General features: G+C 46.8%; 2 protein-coding genes across 3 annotated transcripts in view; one reads left to right on the top strand and one right to left on the bottom strand.

Moving 5' to 3' along the window:
- The window catches only part of LOC147634191 (uncharacterized), a 78269-nt gene that overhangs the window by 38766 nt on the left and 12177 nt on the right, over window positions 1-27326 (top strand). The window lies entirely within an intron of this gene.
- Window positions 7696-9509, bottom strand: LOC147634192 (uncharacterized). The gene is made up of 2 exons (XM_086804599.1): window positions 8001-9509; window positions 7696-7823 (listed from the first exon to the last, which is right to left on the bottom strand). The coding sequence occupies exons 1-2, from the start codon at window positions 8887-8889 to the stop codon at window positions 7696-7698; spliced, it is 1017 nt and encodes a 338-aa protein (XP_086660725.1). The 5' UTR covers window positions 8890-9509.

The following is a 27326-nucleotide window of genomic DNA, read 5'->3' as shown; positions in this document are numbered from 1 at the left end:
ATAGGCCCTCTGGATATGTGCCATGTCTGTGGGTCTGCAATGGGTGTCGGTGTCCGGGGCTCTCTGAAGTGCCACCATGAGATAGGGCTATCTCTACTCATGAAGAAATGGAAGATCTCTAGCTCGTGTATCTCTGCGAAGGCCCGCCTTTTGCGGCGAGTAAGTCTCCTCATCTCTCTCCTCGACTCCTGCTATGTGATGGCTCCCAAGGCTCTCTGTATGCGGAGTCGTGAGTATAGGGCTCTGCACTCGTCATCATACCATCTGTTCTGGGGCATAGTCCCAGATCTCGCAGGCTCTCCTGAGTGGACACGATGTGGGAGGCTCTGTAATGCAGCCGTGTGTAGGAATGATGTCAGCTGGGCTGTAATGGTATCCATAGGTGCCAGGGGATCCATGAGTAGGAGCCCATCTCTGTATGCGGAGTCGTGAGTATAGGGCTCTGCACTCGTCATCATACCATCTGTTCTGGGGCATAGTCCCAGATCTCGTAGGCTCTCCTGAGTGGACACGATGTGGGAGGCTCTGTAATGCAGCCGTGTGTAGGAATGATTAGCTGGGCTGTAATGGTATCCATAGGTGCTAGGGGATCCATGAGTAGGAGCCCATCCTCTACTCTGCCAGTGTATATGTGTGCCATGTCATGTGTGAAGTAGATGGTAGTGTGTGGCGTCGGTATGTGGGGGTCTAGTGATACTGGTGATCCGGCTAGTGAAAATGCCAAGTATGTATGATCTGCCCCAATAGGACGAGGTGGGATGGAGAATGAGGTGACAAGCTGTGATGCCTCCAAAGACCCCATAATGTAGTCTACCACTGTGCCTCCGGTCCGTGCATGAACCCCATGTGGGAAGCATGTCAGCCCTCCTGATCTCGGCCACTGTAGCATCCCGTTATAAATAACGAGACGAGTCTTGGAGAGAGACTAGAGACTAGAGTGCTTGGGGGAGAGACTAGAGACTAGAGTGCTTGTGTGAGCCTAGAGGCTTGGAAGTTGGAAGACTCAAGAGGCGAGAAATGAAATGTTATATTAACGTCTTCAAAAGGCCATAACGACCTATGAGACCAAAAAGTTACATCATGGTGGATCTGATACAATGTCTGGATAAAAAACCAGAAAATGAAAAATAAAGATGATACTACTGGCACCTAGAAAATGAATTTGGAACTGGAAGGTAAACAGAAACCCTTATAGGGTGTGAATAAAGTGAGGGGGGGGGGGGGGGTACGCTATGGAGGTGAGTGGAGTACAGTGAGGGGATACAATATCATATGGGACGCGGGGTACACTATGGAGGTGCCTCCATCTCATAATATGTGCCGCATCGGACGCTGGCGGATCTCCTCAATATCCTCTGTGGTCAGCACCCTGATTGGGTGTCCCGCATGTCTCGCAAGAATAATCCGAATCCGCTGCTGCAACCTCCGTCTATGCTGGGATGCCCTCCTCCGTAGTCGTGGGCGTCTGGACCACCCAAGCTCAATCGCACGATCAATCAGTGTACCGCTGGTGTGGGCGGTATCCATGTCTTGCTGTTGCTGTGGTCCATCTGGCGCAGTGATGGCTGGACTAAAAAAGTCTGTAATGTGCCTCTGAGTCTGGCTCTCTGTGCGCCTAAGTAGGCTATCTCTATATCCCCGCAGCTCAAGCAAGAACAATCCCAAACACCTCTGGTCCTGGTACCCCATGACTCTGGAAAGTGGTCCAAAACCCTCTCTGAATAAACAGTGGAAACGACCACGTATGTCATAGTATGCAGTACAATGGCATATATAATGCAGCTCTGTCTCTGGCTCCCCATGGCATACTCGGCATATCCTAGCCTCAGCTGGTATACCTCTATATCGGTCAATCTCAATCTCAAGCTGGTGTGAGGATGTGCGAATCTGACCAATAGCACATCGTACTGCATGAGACAAGTGTACATCCATGTAACTGGGTCTGATCACAAAACCATCTGCTGTGAGCTGAAGAAAATGCTCTCTGTAGAAAGCCATCTTCGTGCCCAGCTCCTCAGTCGGCTGTATCCATGTCCTCCTAATGTCCAGCTGAACTAAATCCTGACGGATGAGTCTGGTAATCTCTGTCCGTGTGAGAGTGAGAGAGGGTGCATCCAGAGAATACTGGAAGGGAGGCAATCTGTCCATGCTAAAACCATGTGCCTGAAACCAAGATGTCATCTGTCCATACCAACAAGCCGTGTCTCCCTGTAAAGCTAACTGTCGGGAGGAGTCAAGGGCGAGGCGTGCATATCTGTCTCGGGGGAGATCCCACAAGCCATGTATGTAGGAGACTGATCTCGTAAGAGCCTCAATCACCAGAGGGGCAGCCGCCAGCTTTGCTCGAATAATCTCATGAGGTACCACGGCCTTGGCTCTAATCATCCTAGCAATCATAGATACCAAAGGCCTCTCCATACCTCTCCATCCGCCTGCGCTGTGATGGCCCACTGAAGGTCCCCATATCTGCACTCCATAAAGCATAGCTGATGTCACTAGAGTGTCAAAAAGCCAAAGTTTCGTTCGAGGTTCCTGAAACTGAACCTGCGAACACATCCTCTCCAAACCACCCAGGGCTGCATGTGCTCTAGTCAATCTAGTCTCTGCTGCTCTCCTCATCGAAAACACTGGCCCATTGAATACTACCCCAAGATATGTATATGCATCTGTATACTCCACAATCTCCTGCCCATATGTAAATGTGGGAGCTGATCACCTAACCCACTGTGGCGTGGTGTTAAACACCATAACCTTGGTTTTGCCAAGGTTGACAGACAATCCACTATCATGTGCAAACTCATGTAAAGCATCCAGATGACGCTGCATACCCTCAGGGGAGTCAGAGATCAACACAATATCATCAGCATATAACAATAGTGGGATCCATGTTCCTGCTAGCTGGGCTCCTCTGTCCCCCAATCTCTCAATGTAGTCAGAAGCCTCATCCACATACATACCAAACAATGAAGGAGATAACGGGCAACCTTGCTTCACTCCTATAGTGGAGTGAACCAAAGTAGAGACCCCCTTTGGGGTGCGTACCTGTCCTGCAACTGATCTATATAAAGCCATAATCCCCCATATGAGCTCTGTGGGTACCCCCATCTCCTGTAATCGCCTTATCAATCTGGCTTTGGGCACTGTATCAAATGCTTTGCGGAAGTCCACAAAGCTACAATAAATCCGTCGCCCATGCGACCTGCCCTCCTCAATAATGGCCCGCTGAGTCAAGATGTGGTCAAGAGTAGAGAAACCTCTCCTGAACCCTGCCTGTCCCTCTGCTCGAATGCCCTCTCTAGAGAGAGAGAGAGAGAGAGAGAGAGAGAGAGAGAGAGAGAGTCTAGAGAGTAAAGCCTTGTGTGAGAGGCTTGGAACTTGGAAGTTGGAAGAAGCTTGAGGGAGAGACACTAGAGAGAGTAGATACACTCATAGAGTGTGGCCTGCCGCTTGAAGCTTGAGGCTTGAGCAATGAGCAAAGTGCCAAAGACTCAAGATTGGAGACTAGAGAGAGAGAGTTGCTTGAAGGTGTGTGTGTGTGTGCTTGTAGCCTTGTTCTTATATAGATACTAGATAGGCAAGAGAGAGAGGCAAGGGCCAAGCCTCAAAGGCCAAGGCAAGAGAGAGAGGCAAGGCCCAAGCCTCAAGGGCCAATGCTTAAGTGGCAAGAGGGGAAGGCGTCCCCAAACGGCCAGAAAACAGGCAAAAAAAAAGGGACTGTCGTAGGGCGCAACGGCTCCTTGCCGTCCCCCCACAGGTCCGTCCCCCATGTCCCCTCCCAGTAGTCGTCCCCGTCCCCCGTCCCTTGTGAGGGACGCCTTCGGGGGGACGTCCGACAATCCCCTTCCGTCCCCGTTTCTGACGTGTCCCGGCATCCCAAGCTGCCGTCCCTTCCGTCCCCTGTGACTATGTGTCCCGGGCTGATGTGGGAATGCTGTGGGTTGTCCATGGTTGTCTTGCATGTGTAAGGTGGGAAAGCTCTCTTGTTTTGTGAAGGGACATCAAATTCAACATATCTTTTGCTTTTGTTTTCATCTTGTACTGGAAGATTCAGGTGCTAGCCAATGGAGAATCCCTGGGCATCCGCAAGGTTGTATTTGAAAGCAGACTCCTTTTTAGTAATCTAACGATAATGGGGGGGGGGGGGGGGAGTTGGCCCACCTTCTGGCCCCTAGTGTGGTGTACTGCTCTCTCCCTCTCATCTTGCATGTTCATGTGTTTGATCAGTTTTCATGATTGATAAGATTTCCATGTTACAGCTGCCCTTCCGTTACACGTGGATAGGTTTGCAGTTGGCCAGCATAATGTGGGCAGCAGTAGACTTACGCTAGCATTAATGCTAATTTTAGCATGTTTTGTCCATATTGAACAGGCCGACAGGTTGTATCTGGCCAACAAGCAACATATAAGCATATATAAGCAGTCTCCTAGTATTTAGCATAAATCATCATACCACAAATCAGTCTATAGCAGCAGTTCTCAATTAGTGAAGTGTGCCTAGAGCCTCAGCACCTCAGTGTGCAACAATTCCCAAGGCCTCTACGAAGAGATTTTCCAGCATACGTGCATCTGGTAGTTTTGGGCTTGCATAGTGGTCATTGAAGAGCTAATCAAAGGAGCTTGGACAACATCTAGTTCAGCCTGCGTTCAGTCTACTTCGTCCTTGCGTTTGGTAGTCCTCAGTCATCATTCATATTCATTGTACAAGTTCTCCAAAGAAATATAAGCAAATACTCTTGCTTGCAAGGGAGAGAGAGAGAGAGAGGGGGGGGGGGGGGGGGGGGCGGGATGAGGGAGTAGTGGGTAATTGGGATCCAATACTCTGCCGACTATCTATCCTCTCTCTCTCTCTCTCTCTCTTCTCTTCTCTTCTCTTCTCTCTCAAAGTGGAATTGCATAAACTCATGGGTATAAAGAAGGCTTTGTTGTGCATTACGACGATCAACCTATTGCATGCTACAAGATACCTGTCACGTGCATCCCGCACTCGGATGCCACGTGGACATATTTGAACAAGGTGCAGGACCTGGAGTGGAAAACTGGTCCCATGTGAGCCCAGTCCGGGACGAGTCAGCTAGGGTTCTACTCCATGCATCCGAGGTCAGGTGTGCTAAAACCGGTCTATGGACACATAAAGCGGTAATTCATTCACAAATAACCTGGACTTACTCAGACACACAATCACAGAATCCTCGCTCCCTTGCTCAACAACACATTGGCCCCGAAGTCCGGCGCCCCTTGCTGTATTTCTTTATTGTTAAAAAGTTGGAAAATACAAAGCACGAGTGCAACAGAGCACTCTACTTGCACTAGCTCAGTTTTACAAATTCTGGGAGAAATTTGCCAGCATAACTGCACTAAAACTGTTCCATAACATCTCAGAATGAGTCCCAACTGACAGGCTCACTTCCATAGGCATGAGACTACCCAATGGAGTCCAAAACATCACAATTCAGCTTGCTGTAATTTTCTGCACAGACCTGTTTTCAGCCCAAATTAACCCTTGTACTGTCTTGGAAGACTTTAGCAAAGTCCTACTGCATTCTGGCATCAACCGGGCAACATAACAGCCCAAAAACAGCACCTAAACAGTGCTGAAACAGCGTTGTATTGAAGAGGTTATTACCCTCTTCCGTCCCTGCTTTGGTGTAGGAACTAACTACACCGGTTCTGTTCAAGGAGGCAACTAGCCTTTGCATATAAGCATGAAATTCACACAACTGTACCTGATTTTATCTGATGAGAGCATTGCCATAGTCTGCAAGAGAAAGAGAGAGAGAGAGAGGCTGTGGGGAGCAAGCTCAACCCTCAATACATGAGTTGCAGGGCAAGGGAGTGCACCACAATAGCTCTTAACCTGCAACAATCCACCATAATGGCTGCAAATGAGCCTCATTCAGCCCAAAATCCCACGCTTCCCCCTTCCCAGTGTGGAAAATGCACATAAATTTGACACTCGGCACATTTTTAAGCCTTTTCCACATGCAATCTTCCAAGCTAAAAATCTCCTGACTGGTTCACACTCTCACAACAGTCCTTTGCCAGCTTTTGGTCCCCTTGACATTCTGCACAAACTGACGCGAAGACTCTTCAATTCCAACACTGCCAAAAATAGCAGTTTTCTAGATTTTAGGGATGATGTCATCTGCATTCCTTCTGGTCTCTTGACCATCTTTGACCACTATGGTCACTTCAGAATTTGCTTAGAATTCAAGATACATTCACATTTCGGTGGCGGCCACTTACTAGTGTAAACCGGCCTATGCCCTCATTCAGTGGCCATGTCCTGGACACTGTCATTCATCTTTCAGTGCAGTTCTCAGGCTTAGCCAACCACTGGTCCAAAGTCCCACTGGTTGACCCATTCTGACATTGCAATGGCCCAAGCCCTTCCAAGAGATCCCGGGGGAAAACAACTGCAACCAAAGAAAGAAAAGAAAAATATATATATTTATAAAGAAATGTAAATAAAGAAAACAACTGCAAAAAGTTTCACCTCCTGGTGACATACCCCCCTCTTGAAAGAAGCAAGCGACCTCGATTGCAAGTCCACATGCAAACGGATGACACAGGACGATCACAAGATTCCCCAGGTGATTAGTGTCATCGCATGTATCTCCTGCGAACAGATGACACGGGGCGATGATAGGAATTCCCCACTACCATTTGTGTCATCGCAGGTTCAAGCCTTTCAAATACATGTTTCCGGATGCAACATAGGGCGATAGCACGTGTCCCCGCACTATTAGTGTCACAACACGTATAATCATTCATTGAAGTGTAACAGATACAGCTTCAAAGCACTGAAAGTTCATTCATTGATTAAGTCATTGACAACAAATGTCAAAACTGTACATTGCCAAACATATAATACAAATGTACAGGTGACAGGTCATTCAAAATTCAGGTTCAAAAAGCAGAAATAACTGGGACAGACTCTCCTTCCAGCTTCACATCCAGAACATGAGTCTTGTCCCTATGTACAATTGTGATTTTCCTGTTGAAAGCATCCAACATTGCATGTTTCCTATGACACCATGGAATTCCCAATAGGACATCACATCCTTCCAAGGGCATGATAAGAAACTCCTCTGTGTCGACATAACTCTGTATATGCATGCGAAGTTTGCCAAGTATAGGAGTGACAGGAACTGAATGCCCAGGGCATGCCAAATCAGCCTGTCCAACTGGTCCCATCTCTTCAGCACGAATTCCCAACTTGGCTGCCAATGCCGGTGAAATAAAGTTGGCTCGAGCACCAGGATCAAAGAAAATCAGCACTGTAGCATCTCTGATTTTACCCCATGCTCTGCACAATTCTGTCGCATCATCACATGGCTGGTCACCAACCATGTCAGGTATCAATCCTGCACTCGGCATTGTCTTCTTCTTGGGTGGCCCTTGTTTATCCTCCGCATCTTTTGTTGGCTGTTGTGGACATTTTGCAGCCATATGCCCTTTCTGTTCACAGATGAAACATTTCCCAGCTTGCATCAATGCCTTTCTCTCTTCAAATGACTTGCTATACAGTGGCCTCTTCTGTCCTTTGCCTTAAGGTTCCTTCTTCACTGTGCTCTTGAAACCACCTGAACCTCCCTGAAGCAGTGCATTAGCCATGTTTGCATTCTCAATTAGTTGAGTCATGTTGGAAACATTGGTCTTAATACAGTAATCCCTGATCTCTTTGGGCAAACCACATCAGTACTTCTCTATTTGCTCTGTCAATGGCACTGTCCTGTAAGAAGTTACTGGCAAGAGTGCATCCCAAAACTTCTTATTGTACTCTTCCAGATTTGCACAATTAGCTGCATCCAGTTTGTGATATGCTGTCAGCACATCCACTTCAAAAGTGTTTGTCAGCCATGCAAAAGAGAACTGCTGCTTGAATTGGACCCATGTAGCAGGTGCCTGTCCTTGCATCAACAGTGAGGTCCACCACTGCAATGCGTTAGCTTTCAAGAAAGTAGCAGCCTTCGGCACCTTAGAAGACTCTATGAAGTTGCCTCCAGTGAATGCTGCATCAAACTGTTGAATGAAAGTCAACGCTTTCAATTTGTCCTGCATCCCACTGAAAGTCTCAAACTTGACTGCTTGACCACCTTCTTTGTAATCCTTTTGCTTACTGCTCTTGGGGGTCAAGTAATCATAGACTGGCGGCTGTAAGAATGGTAAATCCTTCTGCACTTTCTCTGCACCAGTCCTTGCTGCCCTTTGTCCACTAGGCTGAGAAAATTCAGCCATATTAACAGGTGCTGCAGGCATCAAAACTGGACTGAAATGTGTCTGAAGTCCAGGCTGCACACCTATGTTGGCATAAAGAGGGTTCACAAATTCTGTAGGCATCAGTCCTGGTGACCCTCTTGGCATCAAACCTGGCAAAGCTGTGGGCGGTCTAGCCATGGCCTGGAAAATAGACCCACCACCAAAATAACCAGGTTGGGCAGCAACCAAAGGAGGAATGGTCGGCAGAACCATTTGTGCATTACTGTCCTGACCATTAACTGCCTGATCCTGTGCCTGTGTAACATGCTGCACTGGATCAGCTGCCACTGCTGGTGTCTGCTCTACATGCTGTGGCATCCTTGGCACTTGTTCCTGTGCCCTCTCAACTGCATGCTGAGATGATTCAGCTTGGGAATCCCCTGTCCTTGACTGCAAATATCTCTTCATCCTGGGATTCTTCACCAGCTGTTCAAAGGTACCAACCATGCTCAGGAGCTGCGCATGAAATAAATCCTCTTGTTCCTGTTCTTCTACTGACATGGCTGGCTGTGACAATGGCTGTGTCCGCTCAGATGCTGACACTCTGGCACCTCTCATCTCTCTACGGTGTCGGCGGGTAGAAGAGGAACTCTCTTTTGCCGGGAGGTTTCCTTTTCCCTTATCTGCCATGCTGTCTACTGAGCCCTCAAAGAAATCCTGTATCCAAAGAAAGATCTCGTAATCTTTCTCACCTGTAATCAGCTGTACCTCTCTGCGTGTGTCTCTTGTTCACCCAATGCAATCCGTGTCTGGGCTCTTGCAGAAAAGAGGACCCTATCCCGGCAATGGAACCATAAAACCGGTCTATGGACACATAAAGCGGTAATTCATTCACAAATAACCTGGACTTACTCAGACACACAATCACAGAATCCTCGCTCCCTCGCTCAACAACACATTGGCCCCGAAGTCCGGCGCCCCTTGCGGTATTTCTTTATTGTTAAAAAGTTGGAAAATACAAAGCACGAGTGCAACAGAGCACTCTACTTGCACCAGCTCAGTTTTACAAATTCTGGGAGAAATTTGCCAGCATAACTGCACTAAAACTGTTCCATAACATCTCAGAATGAGTCCCAACTGACAGGCTCACTTCCATAGGCATGAGACTACCCAATGGAGTCCAAAACATCACAATTCAGCTTGCTGTAATTTTCTGCACAGACCTGTTTTCAGCCCAAATTAACCCTTGTACTGTCCTGGAAGACTTTAGCAAAGTCCTACTGCATTCTGGCATCAATCGGGCAACATAACAGCCCAAAAACAGCACCTAAACAGTGCTGAAACAGCGTTGTATTGAAGAGGTTATTACCCTCTTCCGTCCCTGCTTTGGTGTAGGAACTAACTACACCGGTTCTGTTCAAGGAGGCAACTAGCCTTTGCATATAAGCATGAAATTCACACAACTGTACTTGATTTTATCTGATGAGAGCATTACCATAGTCTGCAAGAGAAAGAGAGAGAGAGAGAGGCTGTGGGGAGCAAGCTCAACCCTCAATACATGTGTTGCAGGGCAAGGGAGTGCACCACAATAGCTCTTAACCTACAACAATCCACCATAATGGCTGCAAATGAGCCTCATTCAGCCCAAAATCCCACGCTTCCCCCTTCCGAGTGTGGAAAATGCACATAAATTTGACACTCGGCACATTTTTAAGCCTTTTCCACATGCAATCTTCCAAGCTAAAAATCTCCTGACTGGTTCACACTCTCACAACAGTCCTTTGCCAGCTTTTGGTCCCCTTGACATTCTGCACAAACTGACGCGAAGACTCTTCAATTCCGACACTGCCAAAAATAGCAGTTTCCTAGATTTTAGGGATGATGTCATCTGCATTCCTTCTGGTCTCCTGACCATCTTTGACCACTATGGTCACTTCAGAATTTGCTTAGAATTCAAGATACATTCACATTTCGGTGGCGGCCACTTACTAGTGTAAACCGGCCTATGCCCTCATTCAGTGGCCATGTCCTGGACACTGTCATTCATCTTTCAGTGCAGTTCTCAGGCTTAGCCAACCACTGGTCCAAAGTCCCACTGGCTGACCCATTCTGACATTGCAATGGCCCAAGCCCTTCCAAGAGATCCTGGGGGAAAACAACAGCAACCAAAGAAAGAAAAGAAAAATATATATATTCATAAAGAAATGTAAATAAAGAAAACAACTGCAAAAAGTTTCACCTCCTGGTGACATGTGCATTGTCCTGCACATGCGCCCGATGTCACCATTTGGCCACCCAATTGGTCCACCCGTGCTTTCTTATCATGTATGTACATTGGACTGGTGTCCATGGCAGTTGTTTATGCCAGGGATTGATACCACTCATGTGATACTATAGACTTGGCTTTTCGTTGGGACTTGTGTCTCCGTGTAGATGCCCGGAAATGCTTGGTGGATTGGTGTTCCATTGGGTCTGGTACCTCGTGTACTTGCCTGAAGCACGTCTATTTTGGTATAGTCTCATGAACGGGGATTGTCCATACCAATGCTGCATTGCATAGCATCTTTATGTGCTTGCTTGCAATTGAAATTGCATGCTGTTTTCATGCTTGTTGACCAATGTGTAGTTCTCGGTAAGGGGACGCCCGCCCGTGAACCGTGCGTGTGAAATTGTCTGCTGACATGGTTGTGTGGCATGTGAACAGATGGTAAGTATTACCCAATCTAGGCTCAAATAGCCCTTAGGACTTGGCCAATATTTATAAGTGAGTGCGTTCCCACTTCATTAAAGTTTGGGCGCCCAAAAGTCACTTATAAATTATGACCGCTTCCAAGTTCACACTCACTGAAGTCCCGAGGCGGACAAGACTCAATGTTCAGGACCTGATCCTCCCCTTTTACTCATAAATGGGCATCTCCTCATGTCCCTTCACTTGTCTCCCCATGTCCCTTCACTTGATTGGACCCCAATTCACTTACTTATTAAGAGAAAATTCGTGTTTTGTCCTCATGAAGGTTTTTGGAGGCTGAAAACTCTGTTTTTCCACCATTTCTCTCCATTTCCAAGCTCTCCATAGCCATACCCAACTTGCTAGGGTGTTTTCCAAGCTTCCAAGAGTGTTTCCAAGTGCTAATCACTCTCCTACTCACTCCCAATGACTGAAATTCAGCAAAACAACTCTCATTTTTGCTGTAATTTCTGGTCTTTTTGCTGAAAACCCTAATTTCAGCCTTCCTTTCCCAAGTTGAACCATAGGGGAAGCTTTCCCAAGGTTCCCTTCATCCTCTTGAAGACTTTTGTGGCGACGAAAGGCGACAAATCAAAGATCTCAACACTCCAAGGACTTCCATCGCGAAGACTTCCGTTGTCATCGACTCTACTTGCTATTGGTAAGCTTTTATGCTTAAATATGGGAGCAAGTAGCAGGAGGGAGGAACCAGATTACAAGATCACATACCCTGTGTAGTGTTCTCTTGTCCTACGTGCTCTCTTGCAGATTGTTGCTACCATGTGTTGGTGGAACAATAGAGAGCAGATGGTAGGGAACATGGACACTTGAGAGGGTAGTGTGGGTTGCAAGTCTACATCGACAACCACTTGTTTGCCCGAACAAGAAGTTATGTCTAAGAGGATGAATCTCCATGCTATGGGAGAGGAACAATCAGTGACTTCACGCCATGCAGGAACACCTTATGTAGTTCATGAAGGATACAATGTTTATGGCAGTGGTCAAAATGTATGTCAAATGCCATTGCCGGCTGAAAATGTGCATGCATAACACATGCATCATGGGCTGCAATTTTCTGTTGGTGCAGGTATTCCGCGTATCTCTCATGCCACTCATGCTTTCGAGTGTGCTCGTGAGGGAGAAGTTATGGCTGAAAATGTATCAATGCATGTTGAGGGGCCAGCCATGCCTCATGCTTACAGGGCACATGTATCTATGCCTTATGCATCACCTTTTGGTTCACAAATGATGCCAATCACAGGGGCTGTTCCAATGGACAAACATGGGGGAAAACATGTTGAGAATGCACACACATGCATCAAAGTCTCGTGACTTCAAAGCCGGAGATAAATATGTGAAGTTTGACACATATCATGGGGAATATGATGCATCAAAGGCACTTGCTTTTATTGCTCAGTTTGATATTGCTTTCAGTGATGAGGATTTCACTCAGAAATCCATGATCCGGCATGTAAGCATGTTCATGAAAGGCACTGCTGCCCATTGGTGGCTCACGGAGAAGCTCTCACCGAATCCTGTTAGATCATGGGAAGAGTTCAAGGAGAGGTTCTATGCTCAATTCTTGCCTCCCAATGCATTGAGCGAGATAACAATGAAGTGGGATTGGGTAAAGCAAAATGAGGGGGAATCGGTAAATGCATATGTACAAAAGTTTTGGAAAGTGCTTTTGGAGGTGTCTCCATTTATGCATGTCACCGAGGCGGAAAGGAAGAGAAGGTTTCAATCGGGATTGCAACCCGTGTACAAAGCAGGACTACAAATGTATCTTGGTTATACCTTATACCAATTAATCGCAGCCGCCACTGCCACCGAGCAATTGGAACTCAAATTGAGTCGATCCAATAAGGCTAAACCCTCATTTCAAGGCAAAGAGAGGGCTGTCCAAAACCTGCAAAATGATGGACAGCCACCTAAAAAGGACCAAAACCAAGATAAAAATGGTCTAAAGGCTCAAAATAACACTACCAAGAAGCGTCCCTTCAAACTGAGAGACTATGGTCTCACTCCGGAACAGAAAAAGCAATATATGAGTGAGGGGAAATGCTTTACTTGTGGTAGCACCGAGCATATTGCAAAGGCATGCCCAAACAAGAAGAAGCGTGATAATGCAAATACATCAAAGCCTAATGTGCATATGGTTCCGGATGTGCAGGGCAACACTTCACATGATAGCAAAGATAGGGTTGTATGTAAAGCTTGGGGACAGCTCAAAGATCAGCCCACTTTGTTCATGTTTGATAATTGTGCATCTGAAAATTTCATATCCACACAGATGGCAGCTGCTTTGGGTATTGAAGTGGGAGACATGGGTCCTCAAATTGAAGCAGGGGCTGTCTTTGTTGGTAGAGAAGTGCAGGTCATGCCTATTTTTGGCAAGTTGCGCATACACATTCAAGGCTATGTGGATCATGAGGATTTTCTTGTGGCACCTTTGAATGGTTGTGATGTATTGCTTGGAAAGCCTTGGCATACACGTATTGATCCGTGCAAGGCTTACACAACCAACAGGATCACCTTCATGCATAAAGACCGAGAGCATGTAATTGATGCTGGTGAAGAGGGTGATACCATTCCCCTTGTATCTCATGTACAAATTAAGAAAGTAATGAAAAAGAGTGTTTTTGCGTACTTGATTTTTGTATGAGATCATGTTGAGGAAAATAATGTACATGTAAACACTGTTAGTAATGATACGCTGAAATTTTTGCAGGAGCACAATGATTGTTTTGCTGATGAGTTACCAAATGAGTTACCACCTGTACGACCGGAAGATCATCGCATTGATCTTGTGCCGGGTAGCTCACCACCTAATAGGCCAGCCTATCGTGTGAGCGCATCCCAAAAAGAGGAGATCATGAAGCAAGTGAATGAGCTTCTTGAGAAGGGTTTGGTTTAGCCAAGCTCTTCCTCATATTGTTCACCCGTCCTCTTGGTTCAAAAGAAGGATGGATCCTTTCGTATGTGTGTGGATTATAGAGCTTTGAATAAGCTTACCATCAAGAATCGGTTTCCGATTCCACGCATAGACGACATCCTTGACAAGTTGGATGGATCGGCATGCTTTAGCTGAATTGATCTCAAGAGTGGATATCATCAAGTGCGTGTAGTGTCTGAAGATGTACACAAAACTGCTTTTAGGACAGCATTTGGGCTTTATGAGTATCTTGTTATGCCTTTTGGTCTTACAAATGCCCCGTCTATATTCAATAGAATGATGGATCGCATATTCCGTGGGTACAGGAAATTTACAGGTGTCTTCTTTGATGACATCCTAGTCTTCTCGAAGACCGAAGAAGAGCATAAAGCTCATTTGGCTATTGTTTTGGAAGAGCTCTATAAGCATAAACTCTTCATAAATGCAAAGAAGAGCGAGTTCTTCTTGTCAGAGATACATTATCTTGGGCATATTGTGTCCAAAGATGGAGTCCGGATGGATCTTGCAAAGATTGATACGATTCCGAATTGGCCCGAATTGAGTTCAGTGCATGAGATCCGTAGTTTTCTTGGATTATGCTCTTACTACCGCAGGTTCATTCGGCACTTTGCATGGATTGCTTCTCCTTTACATGATTTGACAAAGAAGAAGGCCATGTTCAAATGGACTAATATAGAGAGAGATGCATTCCTCAAATTGAAAGATGCAACTACTCATGGTCTAGTGTTGATCATTCCGGATTTGCAAAAGCCTTTTTGTGTGGAATGTGATGCATCTGGAAATTGCATAGGAGCTGTCCTTAATCAAGAGGGACATGCCGTGGCTTATGAGAGTCGTAGATTGCATGATGCAGAGCTATCTCTTGGCATTTATGAGAAAGAGCTCTTGGCTGTAATTCATGCACTTACTATATGGAAACATTACCTTCTTGGGGCTGATTTCACTGTGAAGACAGATCACCAGAGTTTGAGGTATTTTCTTACTCAAACTAAGTTGTCAGAGAAGCATATGAGGATGGCCAATTTCCTCTCTATGTTTCATTTTCAGATCTTGCACACCCCGGGAAAGAAGAATGTAGTGGGCGATGCATTGTCACGAAAGCCGTATGTAGTAGCTATCTCGGTTGCCTTTCATGGGGACTTGTCTACCATGCGTGATTTGTATCATACGGATGCTGATTTTGCCACTATTTGGGCTGATTTGATGGCTGGTCATGCACATGCCTCATATGTGATCAAAGCGGGTTATCTCATGAAAGATAATTGCCTATGTGTGGTGTCTGACATGAGGCAAAAGGTTTTGGATGAGTGCCATGCTCCTCCATATGCTGGTCATAGAGGCATAATGCCTACTACGCACATGATTGAACGGTATTTCTTTTGGCTAGGTATGCGGAAGGACATAGAGGCACATGTACGTGCATGTATCACCTGTCAAAAAGTCAAATTTGATAGGCAAAAGGCACCAGGTTTGCTTCAGCCATTGCCTATTCCCACGCAGCCATAGAAAAGTATTACAATGGATTTCATTATGGACTTGCCACGTATCCAACAGGGTAATGATGCAATTTGGACAATTGTGGACATGTTTAGCAAGCAAGCTCATTTCTTGCCGGTCAAAAAGACCATCAAAGCTGAGTATATGGTTAAAATATATCTTGCACAAGTGTTCAAACATCATGGAATGCCGAAGTCTATTGTGGGGGATAGAGATCCCAGGACTTCAAGTCTCTTTCGGCGGGCCTTATTTGATAATATGGGCACCAAATTGGACTTCTCATCAGCTTATCACCCTCAAACGAATGGGCAAAGTGAGGTTGCAAATTCAGCCGTGTTGGATCTCTTGAAATGTTATGTGGCGGATCAGAAGTCTTCTTGGGAGAAGTACTTACCGCTTGTAGAATTTGCATACAACAACACGGTGCATGTATCTACGGGAAAGGCCCCGTTTGAGATTGTTTATGGTAAGGTGGTTTTGCCACCCATCCTTCGCACAAAGGATGAGATATTTGCAGCTGATGAGTATGTAAGAGACTTGGATATTGCTTTTGCTCAGGTGAGGACAGCCATTGCAAGGTCACAAGACAAGCATAAAAAGGCTGCCGACAAGCATAGAAGGCAATTGGATGTTAAAGAGAATGATTGGGTATTGCTGAAATTTGAGAAAGCAAGACTTGCAAAGAGGCCTGGCAAAGAGGGTGCATATCCTACGCTTGCAACCAGGTACTATGGGCCTTTTCGAGTGATTGTGAAGATCAATGAAGTGGCTTTCAGATTGGCATTACCTAGTCATTGGCACATACACAATGCTTTTCATGTGAGTCTCCTTCTCAAGTATGTAGGGCCAGAGCCTAGTGAAATGGTCATTGAGGATCCACCAGAAGTGGATGAGCTTGAGGAGATCTTGCAGCCAGAGCAAATTGTGTATCACAAGGAACGCAAGCTTGCTGCAGGAAAAGTTGTGAGGCATTACCTAGTCAAGTTTAGGAACGATCTTCCCATTGATGCTAAATGGGTAGATGAAGAGTTCTTCAAAGATTGCCCGCATGTGCTTCAGACATATTTGGATGCTTTTCAGTTGCGGACAACTGTTTAGAAGCCGGGGGGGATGTCACCATTTGGCCACCCAATTGGTCCACCCGTGCTTTCTTATCATGTATGTACATTGGACTGGTGTCCATGGCAGTTGTTTATGCCGGGGATTGATGCCACTCATCTGATACTGTAGACTTGGCTTTCCATTGGGACTTGTGCCTCCGTGTACATGCTTGGAAATGCTTGGTGGATTGTTCCATTGGGTCTGGTACCTCGTGTACTTGCCTGGAGCACGTCTATTTTGGTATAGTCTCATGAACGAGGATTGTCCATACCAATGCGGCATTGCATAGCATCTTTATGTGCTTGCTTGCAATTGAAATTGCATGTTGTTTTCATGCTTGCTTGACCAATGTGTAGTTCCCGGTAAGGGGACGCCCGCCCGTGAACTGTGCGTGTGAAACTGTCTGCTGACATGGTTGTGTGGCATGTGAACAGATGGTAAGTATTACCCAATCTAGGCTCAAATAGCCCTTAGGACTTGACCAATATTTATAAGTGAGTGCGTTCCCACTTCATTAAAGTTTGGGCGCCCAAAAGTCACTTATAAATTATGACCGCTTCCAAGTTCACACTCACTGAAGTCCCGAGGCGGACAAGACTCAATGTCCAGGACCTGATCCTCCCCTTTTACTCATAAATGGGCATCTCCCCATGTCCCTTCACGTGATTGGATCCCAATTCACTTACTTATTAAGAGAAAATTCGTGTTTTCTCTTCATGAAGGTTTTTGGAGGCTGAAAACTCTGTTTTTCCACCATTTCTCTTCATTTCCAAGCTCTCCATAGCCATACCCAACTTGCTAGGGTGTTTTCCAAGCTTCCAAGAGTGTTTCCAAGTGCTAATCACTCTCCTACTCACTCCCAATGACTGCAAAACAACTCTCATTTTTGCTGTAATTTCTGGTCTTTTTGCTGAAAACCCTAATTTCAGCCTTCCTTTCCCAAGTTGAACCATAGGGGAAGCTTTCCCAAGGTTCCCTTCATCCTCTTGAAGATTTTTGTCGCGAAGAAAGGCAACAAATCAAAGATCTCAACACTCCAAGGACTTCCATCGCAAAGACTTCCGTTGTCATCGACTCTACTTGCTATTGGTAAGCTTTTATGCTTAAATATGGGAGCAAGTAGCAGGAGGGAGGAACCGGATTACAAGATCACATACCCTGTGTAGTGTTCTCTTGTCCTACGTGCTCTCTTGTAGATTGTTGCTACCATGTGTTGGTGGAACAATAGAGAGCAGATGGTAGGGAACATGGGCACTTGAGAGGGTAGTGTGGGTTGCAAGTCTACATCGACAACCACTTGTTTGCAATACTGTATTCATATGCATTGGTATGGAAATTTGGTCAGAATGCCCATGACACTATGTACTTGATTCTCCCAAGATCAATAGAGGGGTCGACCGTTCCGGCTCATTGTGTGTCTCTTGTCAATTCAGCAATTTACTTCTTGTATTTTGAGCAAGTGTCCATCAAATCTTAGTGTATTTAAGTGTATTGATTAGCATTGTGTTCAACCAAGTTACACTCGAGGTCAGGTGTGCATTGTCCTGCACATGAAGCAGTGCTAGTCGGCGCTGTGAGTCTCCCTTTGGAATGATGTCAGTGGTTCTGTGTATCTGGTATGATACTGGATGCGAGACCTCTGTGTAGACATGTAGTTTTGCATGTAGAATAGGGGCCAACCCATAGGGCTACCCCAGAGCCAAGCCTAAGGCTTATGTAGTGGACATGGGGAGGTTTAGAACCACCCCAAGGGGCCAGGAGGACCCCATGATGTGCCCACTTGCCCTAGCTTGGGCTGTGTCGGCCAGCCCTAGGGGCCCTGGCCAGGCAGTCGACAGGGCCATGAGCCCCGCCCAGCCAGTCGGCTGTGTGGGGGGCAGCCCCACACTGCATGTGCATGGTTGCCCAGCAGCCAGACCATATGCGCATAGGTGGCCAGCCTCCATAGGTGTGAAACGATGGGTTTTTATTAGCATTAAATGCTATTGCTACTGGTCGTGAGCTTTTTTTAGCAAAAAGGCTCGTGCAGAACGGGCTGACCACCATCATGAAGGGGTATATAAAGCCCAGCCATAAATTCAGTTCATTTAACTCATAATTCACAAGGTGCCCTAGCTACTCAAGAGCCAAGACAACCAAGGGAGAAGCTAACGCAAGGGTGAAGGTTTGAAGGTCAAGGGCAAAGATCTATCTCAATCAAAATAGATTCAATCAGTCTTTTATTTTCAAATTTTGCATTATTCTAATAAAAGCAAATACACCATCCGTGGTGGGGCCCTACAGAGGGTATTCAGGACCCAATACTGTGTTCTCTTCTCCCTCCCTCCCTCTCTCTCTCTCTCTCTCTCTCTCTCTCTCCCTCTCTATTTTTAGTTTTGTGCATTATTCTCGTCGTGAAACGTTTGCTGATTTCTAAGCATTGAAATTACTGATTCCCCCCGAAGCTTCCATGTGACACAGTGGTATCAGAGCCTACTTCAAGTGTAAATATTCAGCAAGAAACCATAAATTTTTTCTCGCTCATGTGGTTGGTTTTCAGACTCCGGTGGACCAACCCTTTCGGAGTGACTCTTGTCCCTTGAAGGACGGTTGGTTTCAGCCTCCGGAAGTCTCCCACACACATAGTGGATGGTTAGAGTGCGCTCCGGAAAGGTAGTGCATTTTCTTGCTATGGTGAGCTACGATGACGAGAGAGACCAAGAACCTTGGGACTGAAGTGCACAAGGTAGTCCATCTACGGTATTAGGCATGAGTGTACCAGAGATGTTTCAAAAGATGATGCAAGCAATTGCAGACAAGAGTACGAAATTGGAAGAGCAGAAGGCACAAATATTGGCTCTGGAAGAGCGCATCCGTTCTCCAGCTCCGCGTTTTCTGTCTCCTCCTCCGTCTCCTTCCGTTTCCCAGATTCCAGATTCTCTACAAAGGGACCCTTTCGAAGGGTCACGACCGCAGCCGAGTTCGATGCTTGAGTTGCAGATGCGTGCAATGGAGATTCGACAACGTGAAGACGACGCCATGCGACGCGTGGAACATGAGCGATACCTTGTGGCTTTGGACGCAAGACTGACACCAACGGCTTCCTCAAATCATTTTCTCGAGAAAATGAATTTCAGTAAGTATAATGGTAAACTTGACCCCACAACTCTTTATTCATGGTTGCATCGATTTGAAGCTTACTTTGCCGCAGTTCGAAAAAGTGATACTGACAGGGCATAGTCACATGGGACGGGGGACGGTGACAGGGGACGGGGACGGGACGGGGGACGACCATAAGTAGGGAACGGGGACGGGGGAGAGAACGGCACTCAAAGAATACTTTTTTTAAAAGTTTTTCTACTCTACACTTATTCTACTTTGGAAGTACATCAAAATGAGCACAAATTTACACTAAAATGGTAAGCTTTTGAGTCATATTAACAAAATACGCCAATCAAAGAGTGAAGGCGTTCACGGTTGATTGTATTAATAATTAAGTAGATTACAAAATGAGTCATGACTCAAGAGTCAGGACTAAGCCTTGAGGAGGCAGAATACATGGACGGACTCAAATGAGTCAAGTCAATGATAAAAGTGCTAAAGTCTAGAGGCTAGAGGCTTGAGCTAAGTAGTAAGGCCCATGAATCCTGATCCATGAATGATCATCCACGTGAAGTGCTCGCCTCATGGTCATGGGTAGCTTGTGCCAAAGAAGCATCAAGCTCATCCTCAGTCTCACCCTCACTGGCATGCTGCTCTTGCACCTCATCCTCTTGTTACTCTTCTTGTTGACTCATCTCCCACTCGGTGAAGGGATCTACCTTCTTGGTCACGCTCTTGCAAAGCATTCGCAAGTTCGCGCGGACGAAGACAAGGTCATTGGCACGCTCTACCCCGAGTCGGTTTCTCTTCCTAGAGGCAATGTGGCTGTAGGTACTCCAAAGTTGCTCCAAGCAAGAGGAGCTGATGGCCTGGCTAAGTATGCGGATGGCAAGTTGCTGTAGCTCCGGTCCCATCCGAACCAAAGTCCTCCCACCATAGAGCAGCACCAACTTTGGAGCGGTCAATCTGTGCATCATGACAGCCATAGGAGCCATGAAATGACCTGTACATTGAAAGCTGGTCCCTGATCTTCCACCTAACCGATGCATCAGGCACAAGACGATCCAAGATGATCCTCCATCCAGCGCTCACCTCCCGGTCGCTCTCTTGCTTGTTGCCTTGGAATTCTGGGTCCACCACATAAGCTGCTGCATGCAATGGAGAGTAGTAGGAATTCCACCTTCCTAGACACAAGGCATGAATCTCCTCGTATTTGTCTTTGTCAGGCAGGAAGTCTTTCAACTTCTCTATCATGCAATCCATGGCCTCGTAGACCTTGTCTATGCATGGTTGCATAGCGTCTACAATCCTCAATAGGTGGACTATGGGCCTCACCATAGCATCCGTGGTCTTCACACGCTCCCACCAAGAGGCGTCATCCGCCTGTAACCTACACTCTTGGCCAGTGTTTGTACTGGACTCTTGCATGATGACAAACTCGTCGCTAAGGAAAAGCCCCCTCAAAGCACCGCCACAATCCTTAAACCGGCCCAACATAAGAAAGTTGTAGGCAAACCAGGTGTCGGAATATTTGAGGAGAGAGAGAGCGGACCTCTTGTTGAACTCATGCCGAAGTCTTTGGTGGTTGAGGACAAAGAAGACCATGGTGTTGGCCTCCTCAATGAGCGGGCTGATCCATGGCAATGCTCCGATGTCCTTAAGGAGGTTGTTTAGGCAATGAGCCATACAAAAGGACACCGTGACATGTCTATACATACCTTGGAGAATAGCTCCCGCCGCCCTATTGGAAGGCTCTCCATCCGCAACAAAGCCCACTACATGCTCGGGGCCAATGATCTCCATGGTGGTAGCCCACTCCGTCGCAAGCACATCCGCGCTCTTCCCGGTGCCGGATGCATCATGAGATGAGATGAAGTACATCTCTCCGCGGGAATATGCAACCACGCCGTGAATACTCCTCTTGCGGGTGTCACTCCATCCATCCACAATGAGGGAGACTCCGTTCTTGTCCCACTGTCGCTTTGTGTTGTCGGCCGCTTGCTCTACAATGCGCTTCTCCTTCTTCTCGAGCAATGTAGTGCGCAAGCTCTCGGACGAGGGGGGCGCATAGGTTGAGCCATACTCCCCAATCTTCTTAACCATGACCTTGAAGTATTCCGACCTATTCAAGAAAGTAATTTACTAATGAGAAGGGGACTAGGATGATGAAAACATGAATGATGAATTGGCAATGATCGATTGCTCTTACCTAGCTGCTTGACAAGCAATGTGGTCGTGGTGGAAGAAGAAGCGGGCCACCGCCATATCCACCGCCTCCTTCAACTTGGGGTTCCAATTCTCCCCAAGTGTAGATTGTCGCCGTGGGCCACGTCATGGTTGAGAGGTCGTGGAGATGGAGGGTGCCGGTGTCGTGGATGGAGTAACATTCCGACTCGATGGTGAAGGTGATGGTGTGCATGATCCCGATACACCACATGACTCCATTGTAGAGGCTTGAGTTCCTCTCCCCATCGTCGCGGGATCCACGGTCACTCGTGGTGTCCTTCTTGCCGCTTCGACCGCCTTGTAGACGCTAAGCTTGTCAAGAAGTTCCCGTCTCCTCTCGGGCGTGACATTCGTGCAAAACCTCACCTCATGCCCACTCTCATGCAAGAGGTGGGCTCGCACTTTGTTGGCGCCACCCGTTCGCCGGTATGGGCAAAGCTTGCATGCCTATGGCCGAGAACCGCCTCCATGAGCGGATGGGGTGTAGTTAACCTCCTCCCACCATGTCCATCCCGTTGTCCTTTTACGGGAAGCCCCGGCACGTGAGGAGGATGCCATGGTTGAAGATGGCTTGACTCTTGAGGCCTAGAGGCTTGGAAGTTGGAAGACTCAAGAGGCTTGAGAGAGAGAGAGAGAGAGAGAGAGAGAGAGAGAGAGAGTCTAGATAGTAGAGAGTAGGGCCTTGTGTGAGAGTCTTGGAACTTGGAAGTTGGAAGCTAGTAGAAGCTTGAAAGTTGAGGGAGAGCGACTAGAGAAAGTAGATACACTCAAGTCTCATAGAGTGTGGCTTGAGGCTTGAAAGTTGAAAGAGAGAGTTGCTTGAACTTTGAAGCCTTGAAGCCTTGAAAGTTGAAGGGGTGTGTGTGTGCTTGTAGCCTTGTAGAGGCTTGTTCTTATATAGATATTAGATAGGCAAGAGAGAGAGGCAAGCCTCAAGGGCAAGAGAGAGAGGCAAGGACCAAGGCCCAAGCCTCAAGGGCAAGAGAGAGAGGCAAGGACCAAGGCCCAAGCCATACCCAAACGGCCAAGCCAACAGCCATAAACGGCTAGAAACGGCCAAAAGAACGAGCAAAAAATCTGGCGGATTGCGCGCAACGGCTCCTTGCCATCCCGCCATAGTGCCGTCCCCCACAGCCGTCCTTGTTCTTGAAGGCGTCCCCGTCCCCGTCCCTTGTGAGTAACGCTTCCAGGGGGGTCGTCCGTCCGTCCCCTGCCGTCCCCGTCGTTGGTCCGTCCCGTTTCGGCGTCCCTCCGTTCCAAGCCCTCGTCCCTTCCGTCCCCTGTGACTATGTGACAGGGTGATCTTAGCTAGTTGGTACTTGGAAGGTGAGGCCATTCCTTGGTGGACCTAGTGGACTCATACCCACACCAGATTAGGTATGGCAGCTTATGTTTGGGACGAGTTTGTCCTCGATCTTAAGCAGCGGTTTCTATCGTCCTATTACCTTGAGCGACTTGAAGACGAGTTTAGGGGAGCGTGTCAAAACGCGCAACCAATCCTTCAGTTTACCAATAAAATTTCAAACTTATGTTTTAGTTGGGCTTATCTGATACGGACAAGAAAGGGCAATTCCTTTATGGCCTTGACACGCAAATCCAGTGGGAGGTGCATATGTTTAGGCAAGCCACCTTCGAAGACACACTCTCGCTTGTGCAAAGTGCTGAAATGAAACACAATTGCGGAAAGCCCAAGACTTCCCAGCCGGCTACTCCCAAGGCTAACACCTCGAGGGGAAAAGGCTAGAACCAGACGGGGTCTTCCCCAAGACAGAGCACGTGAGCCTCTGGCTCCAAGAACTCGACCAATGGCCCAAGCTTACTCCAGACCAGAAAGCTGAGGCAGGCAAGACCGGTGGCAAGTTGAGTGTTGAGGAGATCGCTCAGTACAAGGAGGAGGTAGGTGTTTTTTTTTTGTCAAACAAAAGGACACACCTCTCGGGAGTGTCGTAAGAAGACTACCACTCCAAAGACTGCCACCCTAACTTCCACGTCTTCAGTGGTGAGCCCAACTTCCACACAGACCCCAGTGGCTGTTCCTAGTTCTTCGAAACCCAATCTTAGGTTGGAGCAATCATTAGCCGGGAGCTCGAAGATAAGCAAAAGAGCACCCATGATCAGGAGTATGAGCGCAACGAATTGCTCAAGACCTTTGGCTACATAGGTGGCCAGAGAGTCGTTGTCTTGTTTGACAGTGGCAGCATGGAGAATGTGGTCACGGAACAGGCCGCTCGACGTGCCTGTATCGTCCTGATTTCAGTGGACAAGCAAGTTGAGGGTTTTGGCATAGGCATGACGACGAGCGTCAAGTTTGAAGCTCTAGGTGCTAAGTTAGTCATTCAGGGCATAGAGTTTGTGCGTGATTTTATGGTTGCCCCTCTTGTAGGAGCAGACATAATCTTGGGCATTCAGTGGTTTCAGAAGTTCCTTCCTGATGTCAAGTGGGACAAGCACACTTTCCAGATTAGCCGGAATGTGTCCAACGCCCCAGTGACTATAAGTGTGAGTCAAGAATCTCGAACTTTCCGCTCATAAGCCACTTGCAGGCTAAACGAGTAATTAGGAAAGGTGCACATTGTGCGATGATTTACATCTAGACTGCCTAGGCGGTGGTCAATGCTTCCGAGAAGTATTTGGCTCTCCATGAAAAGTTCTAGAAGATTTTTCTTCAGGACAATCTCCCTCTGTCTCCAACTCCCCCCATCCATACCGGAGGACCACAAGATCGACCTCCTCCCAGGCTCGGAACCCCCGAGCAAGTTTCCATATCGCCTTTCCAAGGCTATGGAATCGGAGTTGGACCGCCAACTCTAAGAATTATTGCAATCTAGCTTCATCCGTCCCAGTGTGTCGCCATTTGCAGCACCGATCCTGTTTGTCAAGAAGAAAGATGGGTCTTCTTGATTGTGTGTCGATTATCGTTTCCTCAATAAGCTGACTATCAAGAGTAGATTCCCGATGCCTCAAATAGAATATATTCTTGAGAGGCTGAATGGGGCTAAGGTGTTCTTGAAACTGGATTTGAAGAGTGGGCACCACCAGGTGAGGATTGTTACCGGAATAATATTTGCTTTATTACTTTGAAGAGACTGACTTTGGACTGACGATAAGCCAAACCAAGATCTTGGAGGACCAAGAGTCGGGCTGAACTGTACACGGCTATAGAAGCACCAATAATGACCAATCTTGAGCCTATGCACTCTTTCCAATGGAATGAGGGAAGGCTGCAAATTTGAGGCTGAGGTATGGGCTGTTTGGGACTGTTCTAAGCTATGTATGAATGCTGAAAATGAATGGATGAATGCGGGTTACCTTCACCGAAGTGCTGTAGCAAAACGATGATGATATGTATGCTGAAAACGCAAGCTACTGAATTGCTTCTATGCTGCGTTTTGATGATGGATGAGTGAATGCTTCATGCGTTGATGCTCCTTGTGCTGCGGACTGAAAACGTTGAAGGCTGAGATGATCTAGGGCTGAATGATCAATCGCTTATGCTCCTTGTGTTGAAGGCTCCATGTTTGATGGCTGATTTATGAGATGATGGAATGAATGGTGCAAAAGCGAGACTATTTATATGCTTTTAAGTGGCTGGTCGGCTGGCTGAAGGGTTGGCCGACTGGACACTAAATGCTACACGACTTGTTTATCATGGATAAATGGTATTAAGCTGAAAATTATGGAAAAAATGCCAGATAAATGCTAATAAATATCCTAAAAATACTACATGGTATTTCAAGGCTTCTGCATTGGTCTATATGCAATGGATGAATGGTATGCAATATGCAGAGTGCTTTCTAATGCAAACCCTAAGGTTACTACTGGCTCTACATGCATGAATGAATCTCTTCAAGTGGGTTAAGGGACTTGACTGACTGACTCACTATGGCTGAGGAATGACTTACGTAGCTCGTGCCTGATATATCCTGGACTGAGGATTACAATGGGGTCACGACGTACGACAATTATCATCCTAAAGGGTACTAATACTGTACAATGTTGCACTGATGATGATGAGCCATCTTGTCACCATGCACTACAGTGCAGAGTGGATGTGACATTCCCTCCTGCTTAGCAAGGCGGCAGGTTCATGGCTTCCAAGTAGTCCGCCAACAATTGGGGGTACTCTTGAAAGAACTCCTCGTCTAGCCAAACAGCTTCGTCGGTACCTCGATCTCGGAACTTCGTGTAGAATTGACGTATTCTTCGATCAGAACCATACTTCCAACGATGAAGAAGGATCTGCTGAGGCTCAATGACTTCTGCTTCGTCTACCACGTCTGGCTGCTGCTCATTTGAAACATCAAACACTTCTGGTCCAACATATGGTTTTAGCCAAGAAACATGGAAAACATCATGCATTGTCCAACTGTTAGGCAAGTTTAACTTTATGGAGACATCACTTATCTTTTTAACTATTGGGAAAGGTCCAAAACTACGGAAAGAAAGCTTGGGACAACGTTTGTCCACTTGTTTCAATCTCTGTTTCATGATGCGTAGATAGACCCAATCCCCTTCCCTGAAGTGGACATCTCGTCTAGAGTTATTTGCCTGTTTGCTATAAGCTTCCTGGGCTTTGGTCAAGCGGTCTTTAATTGACTCAATGATTTCGGAAAATGCTTTTGTCGTTTTGTTAGCCTCAAGAGACGGAGACACCAATCTCGTCAAAAGAGAAGAGAAAGGGCGACCAAAGGCTGCTTCATACGGAGTCCGTCCGACACTGGATGAATGAGTATCGTTTAAGATGGCTTGGACCAATGGAAGATAATGTTCCCATTTGGACTGCTGGTCATGACAATATGACTTGAGAACATCAAAAGGCCAACTGGTTATAGATTTCTGTTTTGCTGTCTGTTTGTGGATGGAATGCACTAGACAACTGTAGCTTGGTTCCAAAGTTTTTGAATAATGCCCTAAAAAAATGCGAGGTAAACTTGGAATCTCTATCTGATGTAATGGTGCTAGGCAAACCACAAATGGGGTACCAATGTTTGAGAAAAAGACAGGCTACGTCCTCAGCTGTGGCCATATCCTTGCATGGGATGAACATGCAGAATTTACTGAAGTGATCCACAATGGTAAAACACTGAGTGTTATGGGATCCAGTGGATGCTGGTAGAGGCTCTACAAAGTCCACAAAGATGTCGACGTAAGGTCAGTCGGGGATAGGCAAAGGTTGAAGCAACCCAACGTTCTTTGTATGTGGAACCTTAACTTCTTGACAAATCTTACAGGCTTGAACATGTGAATATACATCACGTCTCATTTGTGGCCAATAAAAGCTACGTTAGAGTAAAATTATCCTGGAGGAATCGCCCGTGCTTTCCGGGCAAGGGAAGTTTTTTCGGGTTCGATTTTGGAAGAACCGAGGGATTAGTCTCCTGTCCGGATATCCGTGTGGGCGAGGCCCCGAGTGAGAGGACCCTGCACCGCGCAAGGAGTGCTACTTCCGCTGCTAGCATCCCAAATACGTTGCGCGAAGGGGGCAGGGATCTTTCAGCTGGTATCAGAGCAAATTGGCTATATTGGACCAATTGAGAA

Source organism: Cibotium barometz, chromosome 11, assembly GCF_041138505.1.
Source record: "Cibotium barometz isolate CiBa-2024 chromosome 11, ASM4113850v1, whole genome shotgun sequence".
Taxonomy (NCBI): Eukaryota; Viridiplantae; Streptophyta; class Polypodiopsida; order Cyatheales; family Cibotiaceae; genus Cibotium; species Cibotium barometz.
This window is presented reverse-complemented; position numbering and strand designations above follow the sequence as displayed.